This window comes from Lycorma delicatula, chromosome 2, assembly GCF_047948215.1.
Source record: "Lycorma delicatula isolate Av1 chromosome 2, ASM4794821v1, whole genome shotgun sequence".
Classification (NCBI taxonomy): domain Eukaryota; kingdom Metazoa; phylum Arthropoda; class Insecta; order Hemiptera; family Fulgoridae; genus Lycorma; species Lycorma delicatula.
Genome location: NC_134456.1, coordinates 121,960,678 through 121,973,725, shown reverse-complemented (window position 1 = coordinate 121,973,725; position 13,048 = coordinate 121,960,678). Strand labels below are relative to the sequence as shown.

At 33.9% G+C, this 13,048-nt stretch overlaps 1 protein-coding gene across 1 annotated transcript in view; it reads left to right on the top strand.

Annotated features, from left to right (window-relative positions):
- The window catches only part of LOC142319940 (dual specificity calcium/calmodulin-dependent 3',5'-cyclic nucleotide phosphodiesterase 1-like), a 193,054-nt gene extending 183,011 nt beyond the window's left edge, over positions 1 to 10,043 (top strand). Inside the window, exons 12-14 of the mRNA XM_075357616.1 lie at positions 268 to 405; positions 2,100 to 2,201; positions 9,289 to 10,043. Coding sequence (XP_075213731.1) covers positions 268 to 405; positions 2,100 to 2,201; positions 9,289 to 9,362 — 314 coding nt within the window. The 3' untranslated portion in view covers positions 9,363 to 10,043. The remainder of the gene's footprint in view (positions 1 to 267; positions 406 to 2,099; positions 2,202 to 9,288) is intronic.
- The last annotated feature ends 3,005 nt before the right edge of the window (positions 10,044 to 13,048 follow it).

The following is a 13,048-nucleotide window of genomic DNA, read 5'->3' as shown; positions in this document are numbered from 1 at the left end:
AATTGAAACATTATACCAGATTAGTTGGTCAACAACTTCTTATTAGCAGCTCAGAATAATTAAATCAGTAAAACAATTATTATGTTGCATCCCTCATATCAGACTACATAGTGATTATATACTGTAATCAAAAAGGAATATATTGTATCACAAATAAAAATATGTTCATTAACATGCTTACATTTTTAACTTATAAAAATTAAAAAATAAGGTAAAAAGTAAGTAAGTAAAAAAAAAAGAGGTTGTATAATATAATTTTTTTTACAGGATTCATAGAATTCATTGTTGAACCAAGTATGGCTGTATGTAGTGACATGTTAGAAGTAATACTTGCACCAATTCTTTCAAGTTCACAGCAGTCAGCAGTTCAAAGCACTGATCCATCTCGAAGAAGAAATAATAATGGTATTATTTTAATGATATAAATATACATTTAACATAATATATATATATATTCATACCAGTAACTTTTTTCTTTAATATCTAAGTTGAACAACTTCACCTTATCAACATTTTCATGCATAAATATTACCTTTCCAGCTATGCTGGATCATCAGTAGTCAAGTTTACTGTTTCATTATTGTTCTGATTAATCTGATTACTGTTTCAAAGTAGCTCTTCAAGAAATTTTCACATTGGTAGTAATAAAATAGGTAAAAACTGAAAAATGTAAAAGGCATTATGTACTTTTTTACCAAAAATGGCAGGTAGCAGTAAAGATGTTACCTATTATTTTCATGAAATAGAAAAATATAAATTAGGTGATTCATGACCAGAATAACAAGACAAGACAGCAATGTAATGATGGAACCGTTATAAACTTATGGAGGGTGGCTGGTAAAAAAGCACAATCAGACATAATTAGAGAACAAGAAAATGTGCAGAGCAGTATATTCTGCCATCTTATAGCTATAGCTCTTGTGGAGGGTGGCTGGTAAAAAAGCACAATCAGACATAATAGAGAACAAGAAAATGTGCAGAGCAGTATATTCTGCCATCTTATAGCTATAGCTCTTGTTGAATTCCTTTTACACATTCTCTGTCATTAGCAATTAACAATTATCATTGTTTTTGTTGATGAAATTGTGTTGACTAAATTATGTGAATAGGTGAGCAATAAAATTTTGTGCATTGGTTGCTAAAGAGTTTTCTTAAAGTGTTGTTCTCTGGTGCCGAAGACATACATCTGGGAAAATACCTGGATGCTGGGACACCATGAATTCTGCCCAGTACATAGACTTAAGAAGATATGTGTGCTGTATTTGAAAATCCACTCAAATCAATAAACCTCATTCACAACAGCATTCAACCACATATATCCCATAATGCTAAGAATTTTGTGACAATGAAATTTGAACCTATTTCATACCCAACTACTCACCAGAAAGGCTGTTACTTTTCAGCCTTATAATTCTTTATTTTCTGTTCTTGATGTTTCAAAACTCACACATCCTTAAAGATGAAATTAAATGATTAAAATGTCAGTCACTATTCTGTAATATAAAACCAGAACCTTGAACCTCTCATGTGTATATATTTTAAATCACCTGGTACAGAATATTGAGATAAGACTTATATAAACTTATTTTTTTGTTGGCCAATTTTTTTTTAAAAATAATTATCAAAAAATTCATATATAATTATTATAACCTATTTGTAAATCATTACATATTACAATCTCTCTTATCAAATTAGTAAATGTCTGAGGAAAAATACAGGATGTATAAATGGATGAGGAGAGAGTTTAGTTTATTATGTGTACGATCTGGAAAACATCAACTTCTGTATTTCATCAAGTTCTAACTTAAAAGTATTAACAATACCTTTGTATTGACCTTGCTGTATTAACAATAGTGATTCTAATAGCTTCACTAACAAAGAACAGTATAATTAATACCAATAAGATCAAAGATTATAAACTATTGCTATTAACTACTTATTCACTTAGCTGTCAAATCTAAATTACTCATCAAATTTTCATTGCACATGCATAGATGTAGACAGATTAAAAATTGCACTAAAATTTTGACTGAATTTATATATCTATAAATTACTTATTTTTACAGAATGTATTATAATTTCTTTTTGTGCATGTGTAGGAGAGACACCTTGTGATGGACCAGCAAGATTTATTATTAAAAAGCCATGGACAACTTGCCTATTAGAAAACAAGAAAATATGGAAAGAAAAGGCTGCTCAAGGTATTTTATCTTATCTAATAGTGAATTGAAACCAAATCCATAATATAAATTGTCTCTAGTAACGTTATTTTTACATCATTACTAGAGACAGTTGTTTCAAAAGACAGTTGTCTAGTGAGTTCATAGTTCATTCATTTTTGTTAATTTTTTCTTTTGTTTAGACTGTATCTTTTCTATAATTTTCTCTATCAATGGAAAAGTAGTTTTATAGCTTAAATTTATGGATTACTAATCATAGAAATATATTTTAATTGTTTCACTGATGCTGTGTATCCCAACAATTTTTCTTTATTTCCATGTAGTTGTAAGTACCTAATTACTTAAGATAGTGCTTGTGTTTAAAAAGTAAATAATATTTTTTTATCATTTGCTATGCTACAAAAGATTAAAAGGAAATGTTTTGTGAGAATATTACAAATAGAATTGTGATTAAACATATTATTTATTATGTATGTATGATAAAGATTGAAGTCAGACATAAGACGCAAGTCACTCCTGAAATTAACAGCCATTCTCAGGATAACAGGATCCCATAAGAGTATAATTGCTAAGGAATGGCATGTCCATGAAACTCTATTAGTTCTCTTATTGTGTAAAATAAGAAATAATGTTTCAACTCATTAGAAGAGTCATTAAGTAATTAAGTTATCATTAAATAAATGACTGTTAGGTTCAAGTACAGTGTTTCATTAATTATTACTACTAAATTTTACATTAATTACACAGGTCAACAAAATGAAGAAATTTGAAAGTTGTTTGTAATCTGATAACTGATTTTTATGTTATTTTGTGTGCTAATTTCAAATATGGCCACCATTTTTTTTAACCACGTAAGAATTTTTTACAATACTAAAAAAAGGAAATGGGGAATAAAGCAAAGGCATAAGGAAAAGGAAATAAGGCATATTGTATATATGTATTCCTCGTGGAACTTTTATTTAGTAGTAAGACTTTAAATTTTTTAGGATTTTTGTTTTTTTCCATTTGTCTTTTTCTTTTCCTTTTAATGACTCTCAGGCCACATTTTCTGTTATATTTTCTGTTATTTCATTTATATCTTGGTGAAATCTTTCAATCTATTTTTTTCATTTATATCTTGGTGAAATCTTTCAATCTATTTTTTTTTCTCCTCCCTGAGCTGGACCCACAGATAAATGTAGCTCAGCCCAAGGGAGTGTCCTTTAATTCTAACATGCCTTCCCACACACCAGCTGTACTTATGGCAAGGCAGGTCAGCCCGCCAATTGGATCTCTTTTATTGTGCCAGCCTCTAACCCTCAGTGAGGAGACCAGATCCAGCAATGCTGCAACCTTTATCCCCTTGCAGAAGTCGGGTCTCTGCCTTGTCTATGCCTTATGCCCCAAATGAGGGGTCCCCAAGAGGATCCCTCACTGCGACACTGATCTTAACTCCCCCTAGTGGAAGATGGGTTCTGAAGATCACCACAACAGGGAACTGTCATAGCGGTACATATCATGTACAGAGTCCCCCAACTGATCATCGAAGCTGGCACACCAAGACGTACCAGTCCTCATACCTGAAGCTATGAGGACTGGTCCTTCTCTGCTCCTCATCATCCTTAGCTCGAAGCACTGTCAGGAGCTCCGTCTTGTCTGTGCCTTATGCCCCAAATGAGGGGTCCCCAAGAGGATCCCCCACTGGGACACTGGTCTTAACTTCCCCTAGTGGATGATGGGAAGATCTTCATCACAACATAGCGATACACATCATCCCCAACTGATCATCAAAGTTGGCACACCTAGACGTACCAGTCCTCATAGCTGAAGCTGTCAAACAACCCCAGTCCTTCCTCTGCTCCTCGCTCGAAGTACTTTTAGGAGAAGAGGCTGAATGCATTCCAATGAGCTGCAGAAGCAATTCTGTGAGTCAGTAAGGATACAGGTGTCAAGTCGGGAATCCCAGCACAAATCCTATGTGCCTCCCATTCAGAGCACTGAAAAAGGTGTATTTGACAGTGTCATGCTCTGTACAGAACATACATTTGGGGGTGTCATGCCTCCCAATATGATGTAGATAGCTTCAAAAGGGCCTCTGAATATTTGTGTAGTGTAGTAGTCGAGGTCACCAAACTTTCTTAAACACTACAGTCGCAGGTCCGGTATCAGGATCCTTGTCCAGGCTGCTGTCTCCCCAGTCAGCCACCTATCCTGCCAGATATTATAGGTCAGGTCACATCCTAAACCAAGTCACCCAATATTCCAGCATTCCTGCCTGCCGTCCCCTTAACCACTAGATCAATAGATGGAAATCTTATAAAACACAGGTAGCGGTCCTGTATGTATAAAACACATGATGTGGTCCTATTTGCTGCAATTATTCTCAGCAGCGATCGTCTATGCAGGCTCTGAAGTCTAGCGACGTTTCTTTTAATCTGTAATGTTGAGCCCCAAACCAAAGCAGCATATAGAATAATGAATGTAACGGTAGACATGATGATCCTTTGTTTCAAAGCTCGAGGTGCTTTCTGGCTCGAAAGGAGTCGTTTTAGGTCTGCCGGCTCCCAGACCGCGATGTCGTGGTCGCTGAATCTACATGACCGGTCAATAGTCACCACAAGATATCGGACAGTGGCTTTGGACGGCTTAAGATGTTTTCCGATGCGTAGGTCTATCCGGCCCACCTTACTCCGACCGAATGATGAACTCAATCTTTTGTGGTGTTAACGTAGTCTGTGAACTGTCAACCATCACTATATACTTTTAAGGGCCTCGTTGCCCCGGTCCTGGAGGCTCTGCTCGGCATTTCCACCAACGAGGATAGCCAAGCAATCAGCATAAGTAATCACCTTTGACTGTTCCAGAAGATGAACACAATGTTCCAGAGGAGGGGGCAAAGCACAGAGCCCTGCAGGACTCCCCTCTGACATCCGAAAGTGTAGACCTTGCTGTGTCTTGAGACCCATCAACAGAGACCCATCTTTCTCAAAAATATTCCCAAATCTGCTGTAATAGATAGTAACTGACTCTTATCCGCCGTCAAGAATGGCGTCCTATGGGACCGAGCCAAAAGCATTGCAGACATCCAATAAAATTAACATTGGCAGTGCCAAGTGCCCCTCCTCATGCTGTTTGCCCAAGATGTGACCTTTAGGAGGGCTTGAATGGCCGACCGCCCCTTCAAAAAACTGAACTGATTCCTATATAATCTAGGGCAGGCGTTAATTTCATCAGCCAGCATGCCAGCATGCTCTCAATGGCCTACTCATGTTGTTCAGAAGGCAACTGGTAGGTTTTAATCCGGCCACCAGCGCTCGGCTTCGGAAGGAAGACCAGTCTGGCCTCTTTTAACGTCGTTGCTTGAAGTCAGTGGGGCCGGTGGGGCCTAACAACTCCCGTTCGATACATGGGAACAGCCTTTCCAGCTCTCTAGCACGTTCTTCCTCATAATTGGTAAACTCCCAAAACATTTCATGACTAGTTCTAGCCTTTTTCTTCTTTTCGCGTTCTTGATGGTGTTCCGAATTGCTCTCTTGCAATGCAAATAATTTTGGGATGCGAGATCATAGGAATCTTTCAGTACCTCCTACTGAAAGATTCCTACGGATTCAAGGCCCTCCGCCTTGAATCCGTGGACGGAAGGAGGCATCCCCAAGTTGACGTAGCCAGATTGTCACTGGCGGTGTCATTTGCCAGCACTCTCCAGGAACAACAATCACGATTATTGTTGTCCACGGGCAGAAAAAGTTGGTGTACAGTCGTTCACACAACAATGATTTAAAGTACCCATTAATTCAGCTAACAGTTCACCTTTTCTAGGAGAAACGTAAGCTCCCATGATCACTATTTCCGCCAGCTCGATGCAGAGGAAGCCATCGCCCTTCTCCAAAATGTGACAGCCTAAAAGTCAACTAACATCCCATATTGCCGTGTCTGCCCAGTTAAAACAGAGCAAAGATCTGTCTCGGTCGCGACAGTCCTCTCTCTTGTGGCAAATACCCCAACAGTGCTAGCATTTATTCTGCTCGCTCATTAATTCTGCTCTACTCGAGTACCAGCCAATCTTCACTTGAGATTTATCCGCAAGTTGTCAAGCATCTCTGTGAGGGAGACGGACAGTAGCCCGGAGTGTGTTGCCATAAGTCAATATCCGACGACTCTAATCTCCAAGGACTCAGTACAACCCCTATGGACAGACAAAATATTCTCAGCTACACCCGATCCCTCCTTTCACCTGTTTAAGTTTCAGCAAAGCTGATGCCTTCTTTATGGACTGTAACAGCCCCTAGGCATATCCACCTTAGGCGGATGGTGTGTATAGCATTCAGCAATGTCATCTCTCTTCTGGACCAGTATTCCAAAACTTTCAAGAAGTGATCACCAGTAGTATTGTTGAGTGCAAAGAACACTACCATCTCACTTTCAGCTCGTCAGATCAAAGGGCCATATCTAATTAAGTCTGTGTCCTAGCTGGCCTCCATGGCATGAGTGGGCCTTTCATCCGGAGGTCCTGGATTTGAATTCTGGTCAGGCATGGCATTTTCACACGCTACATTGTCATCCATCTCATCCTCTGAAGCAATACCTAATGGTAGTCCTGGAGTTTAAACAAAAAAAAAGAAGAAAATCTGTATTCTCATCCTGGACCACTAGGACATATACCTTAGCAGTATCTGAGCCCTCGTCCTTGTCATAGAAGATGTCGACAATCCCTAAGTATAGTGCCACCGGGAATGGCAGTACTGGGAGTTCAGTCTTCTACACACCCCAGGTTCACGACTACATACCATGCAGGTGTAAGTGCTTCACTTAGACTATGACTGACTGAGGAGTAAGACATGATACCCCTCTGCAACCCCTAATGACCACCTTGGAGTACGATTCTTTATTCCAGCAAGAACCAGCTACCTCTGCAAGTAGTCTTTCAACCTGCTCTTCACTTACAGCACCAAGATTTTCAGGTGAGTAATCAATCAATATGATAATGCAGAAAATCTATCTTCAAGCTCATCGACCCAAGTTTTGGAATTTCACTAGCATGTTTTCCACTACAGACTTAAAGTTTGGGTCCTTATTGTCCCCAAGAAATTTCTGTACATCTTCTTTAAATGCTTTCCTTGGTTCTTTTTAAATGTCCTCCATTTTGGTTTTGAAAGTCTTCATTTTTAAAAACTTTATGAATATAAAGTGAAAATGCCTTCATCAATCCCAGTTTGATGTAAAGTGGAGATCGGAGTACTTTTCGTAGATCAACCAAACTTTTCCATATTACATTTTTGCTCCCATCAAGCAGGGATATTTGGTGTATTTCTAAATTCTCATAGCATTATTTCAGATACACGGAGTGTCCTACTGGCATTGAAGCATATTTGTTGACATTTGCCATAACAGTTTTGAGGCATCTTCTATTCATTCACATAATACTTGTTCCATTACACCATCGTCCATCTTAAGTAAAGTATGGTGTAAAGACTTTCTCTGTTTCTGTTACCATGAGAAAGAAGTGCCAGGGGCCACCCTTTTTTCATGCTGTGAAGAAGTTGTGGTTCAGAACTAAAATCATCATCATCCTGCGTCTGTATTTTAGAGTTGTTCAGCATATCTTCAGTTTCTGGAACTGAAGGTACAGGTACACGAGGGCCGTGAGATACAAGGCATACTGCCGAATAACAATTTGGATACACAATATTTTTCTTATTTTTTAGATTAAACCCTTGTTTGTACATTACAAAAACAAAAGTAGCAATCTTCACTGTTTTCGTGGTTTTCTCCAGATCATTGGTACTCCAAACTGAAAAGACTTCCTTACCTTTTGCCCATTTGCGTAGCTCTTCCACACAAGCAGAACAAACTACTAACATTTTTGCCAGTAAAAACCAAAATCAAATGTACAGAGTAACATGTGTAGAGACGAGAACCTTTGAGTACAATCAGACAGAATAGTAAACAGTAAGCAGTTTATATTGAAATAGTTTTATATTTTATTCAAGTTATAGTTATTAAAAATAACTATAACACTATTTCACTATTGTGAAAGCAAACTCAGACCATGCCACAATAGCGACATATTGATTAGTTTTTTTGGGAAACAACCTCTAGATAATATATCAGCAGGATTGTCCAAAGACTTGACATAATGCCAATTAGTAGCTGCCGTGTTTTGTTTAATTCCAGCAATTCTATTCCTTACAAATATCTTCCAAATGGATGCTTAACATTTATCCATAACAAATTGATTACCTTTATCAACAAATAAGAAAATAACAAACAAGCAAATCTTGGTAAAGTTATTTGTTAATTGGTCAATCTTGATTTTAAGAATAGTAAATTTAATGAGATAACCATTTAACTTAACAACCATATCCCCTTATAGAGGCATCAGAAAGGCGATTATTTGTATTTACTTAATTTATCTTAAATGTTTGTAAGAAAAATGTAATAGGACCAATCATTGAAATGAGTAATTTGGTAAAATAATGATGGGACTATTAGAAGACCACGTATGAAATGTAAAACCAGGCGATTATTTGTATTTACTTAATTTATCTTAAATGTTTGTAAGAAAAATGTAATAGGACCAATCATTGAAATGAGTAATTTGGTAAAATAATGATGGGACTATTAGAAGACCACGTATGAAATGTAAAACCATACTGTTGTATAGTTGAATGACTTTAAGTTGTCTGCCATCGACATAGAAGTTATTTCGAATAGCCTTGAATGCTTGTGGATAATTAATTTCATTTTTTCATTGGCTTTTTGTACTAAACATCGTGTGACTAAAAATGGTGCTTGTACATAAAACATAATGCTTTATTTTCTGATTTGGAGAATGGCTCCATAATATGCGCTGCAAATTTGAATCAACAGGAATGAAACATTACCCAACACTGCTTTTATTCATTCCATATAACCATATAAAGTACCAATTTTATAAATAAAATATATTGATTATCAATTTTGAGAATATTAAAAAAATTGATTTAGTGAAAAAATAGTACATGGAATTTTTTGACTATTTTTAGTTGACCTGTGTTATTACTACCTAATTTTAGTTCTGTATATAATTTCATGAAAATTGTAGATCTAGTCAATTATCAACATCTAGAAAACTAATTTTCTATTACAGATGCAGAGGCAAGAGCTGCTGCAGCAGCTGCTGAAGAACAAGAAGCCGGAGAGATGCATGCCTCTGAAGAATAGCCTAACCAGGTGAGGCTCCGGCTCCGATGTAAGGGCTGATAATGGCCAAGCACCAAAAAGAAGGCTGTGTTACTTTATGGGTAAAAAAAAATAATAAAATAGGGAAAAATACATAAGCAGAAAATATATGCATTATTATTAAGTAGAGATATTTCTACCAGCAATATTTTAAGCAAGGTTCCAATAATTTTTTGTCAGTTAAATCTGATTTTTTTTTTTTTGTGAAAGGTCTATAAATTTAAAAGTAAATATTAATTATTTAGATGCAATAAACATTTGTATTTTGTATTCAGGCTATTTGAAATATATATGATTATACTCGTTACTATTTACTAATTATATCTTGTAATTAATGTATTGTTAAAAATTACCTTTATTTTATTGACAATTGGTAATCTTTTTTATAATAATATAATATTTTACTGCACATCAGGATCAATTTAACCTTTTACAGGACACATGAATTAAAATTACTGTTAGTAAAAAAATTTGTAATCTTGTTTTTGTATTTTTCTGAAAAACTGACAAAATATAATATTTAAAGTAAAGACTGATGACTATATATGAGGATACAGTGTCATAATGGAAATACATTTGGTATTAGGTACAATAATAGACAGTATTGTACCTATCTGTACAATTAGGCTAATGTACATAGTTCTTTTTATATTACTTAAGATATTGTTATATTTCATTTTTTATTGCCCAACCTTTACGCATCTTTCTAGTCTAAAAAGAACTGTCTTGTTACCACAGAAGTGAAATAATCTCAATGTGTTACAATGTATATTATTATTCTGTAACAGACACATTTTAGAATGTATTATTATTATTCTGAAACATACACATTTTAGTAAATAAATAAGTGATACAGCTAATATTTATTATGTTGATCAACACACAAAAATATACACACATTAAAAAAGAATAAAATCATCTCAGTATAACTTATGCAGCACCTTCTTCAGTAGAGATTGTTTTTTCACTTCTGTTGTAACAAAATACCATCGAACAAAAGTAGAATTCAAAATAACTATCTGGTAAGTATAATTTACAATTTTAATATATTTCATTGTTCACGAACAATCTTTTAGTACATTCAATTCATCAGTCTCGACATTATTTTTGGCTGAATCATCTCCTTCCGTCTCTTCATTTTTAACAACAGTTTTTGTGCCATTACTTGAAACAATGCAAGATACAGTTGAACTACATTCCAGTTCAAAAACTTTTTCTGTAAACGATCTACTGAACTTGGAACTTACTGATCATCACAATCAGCTTTAAATTCTTAAAATATGAAAGTGTCTTGTGTCATCAGTACCAGAAACAGAACAGTTTCTTCAGCTGTGTTGCTAGAAAAGCCAACAAACTGTATAGAACTATTTTTTGAAGTTATCTATTAAAAAAAAACTTTCAATATTAATAAGAAATAAAATAATTTATTTTTTTCAATATTAATATTGAAAGCCTTTAATATTTGAATCCTTTCAGTATTAATATTCCCTCATTAATTATTCACTGTTTAGTCATTTTATTTGATAATATCCTTTTGAAATTATGTTTTGGTTTCTGCAGCACAGCAGACTGATCTTTACAAGATTTCCCATATATTTTGGTGGTAATTCAGTTTTCTTTCTAGGTCTTGCCAAATTTCTATATAGTGATGGTAAACGTTCCTCCTTTCTGTTGTCCAGGATCCTGTTGTTCAGTATTTTACATTACACATCTAGTAATTTCTATCAATTCAACACATATTTAAAATCTGCAAATATTTATTTTAAGTACAATTTTAAAAAATTCTCTGAAATTTCTATTTCTTAAAATAAAGTTTTTGACTAATTTTAATTATTATTACACTCACACAATAAAACCACTCTTAAATAATAGTGCTAAATACCCAACATCATTATGTCCTGCTTAACAAGGGTTCTGTCTTATGTGGACAAGGAAATAAATTTATATAATTCATTTATGATTTTCAGAAGCACATGATTTGTTTTACACATATTTTTAAAAGTAGCAAGATAAAAAGCTGATCATTTGTACTCAGTTTTTCAGCTTATTTTGTCTTTTTTTTCATAACAGGATAATACCCTTTGCTTACCAAATAAAAAACACCTATTTTTTTAGTTTATTGTTAGTTTTATTTGTTACACGTATTTCTTGGATTGTTAAAATAAAAATATGAGATACTGTTACATATGATTTGTTATAATTTATATAGACATGAATTTCAGTTCAACATTCATTACATTTGAGTTATTCAGAAATTTTTTACCAACAGTGTTTGTATTTTCATAAGTGTGGGATGTATTATTTCTTAAATTGTAATATAATGTAACGGGTTTAATCTGTACTATTATTTTTTACTGTTAAGTGTTAAAATATAATTTGAAAATATAGCATAATGTATTTGTCATTCTTTGTGTAGATGTATGTGTAATTATTGTTTTTGTTACTGTAAAAACTGTATAGAATTAACATGTTTTTGTTTAATTATTTTTAGGTATCAGTTTCCTCATAAGTTGGAATTTAGCGGGTTATTGTACATAATCCATTTCGCCTTTGTTATGTGTTAATGTATTATAGATGTTAAACAAACATATTGTTATATTGTAATTATTATTATTATTCTTATATATGTCATACCCTTTAATACCTCATACCTAGTAACCTTAGTGAGTACATTGTATAATTATTTTTTACCGAAGTAAAGTTACAAAAAATATAATTTACAAAAAGCTAATGACTATCCTTAAATTATAACCATATTATATACATTTTTTCAGTTATAATTTCTAATAGCCTTTTATTCTTACAATGATCTATCAATATGTTTAGCTTGTTGGAAGTAATTATTATAATATAATAATTATTTCTGTTTAAAACTAAAACTTTGTAGTTGTCTCTTTTGAAATTTGGTCACTAATAATAATCAGTGTTGATTTTTGGGATCAATTTTCAAAATTTTCCACAATTGCAACTATACCCATAATAGTCCTTGTGATTAATCCTGACAATGAGATGCACAGCTTCTCAAAGTAAAAATCTGTCCTTCCATGTAATTCATTTACAGTTTTTTCATTTCCCAATTTCCAATTCCAAAATTCCTGAATACTGGTTTGCCCACTGTTTCCCATGATAGCAATTAAAATATTGTGAATACTGCTGAAATTGCTTAAATTGCACTAATCTGCTTTCAGCAGTAATAGTTTTCAACTAGTGTCTACTTTTTTAGCTGGAATCAGCTCTTCTTTTATAATTGATTGATTTCCAAGCAGTACTTACCTAAAATTTTCACCTTTGGTTTAATGATTAGATCTTAGCTGTTTACAAAATATGTTTTAAATTCTTTTAGTGCTGCTGGTCTTGTACCTCTTCAGACTGTCATTGTGTAGATGACCATACACAATTTAAATCATATTTTATAAACCCATCACAAACAATAAATATCCTTTAAGATATATAAATAGCTGATGGTGATTCCCAGAGGCTAAACAGGAAGAAAAAACATTAGTAATATATATATATATATATCCATGAGCTATCCTAGAAACAAAACAACAATTTGTAGAAGGTACAGAGCAAAAGCCAGCTTAGACTCAGACTTAGTTGTAAGTTTTAATTTAAAATATACTTTAGCTGATTTAAAAACTGCACTGTTATTAAAAAAAATTAACCGG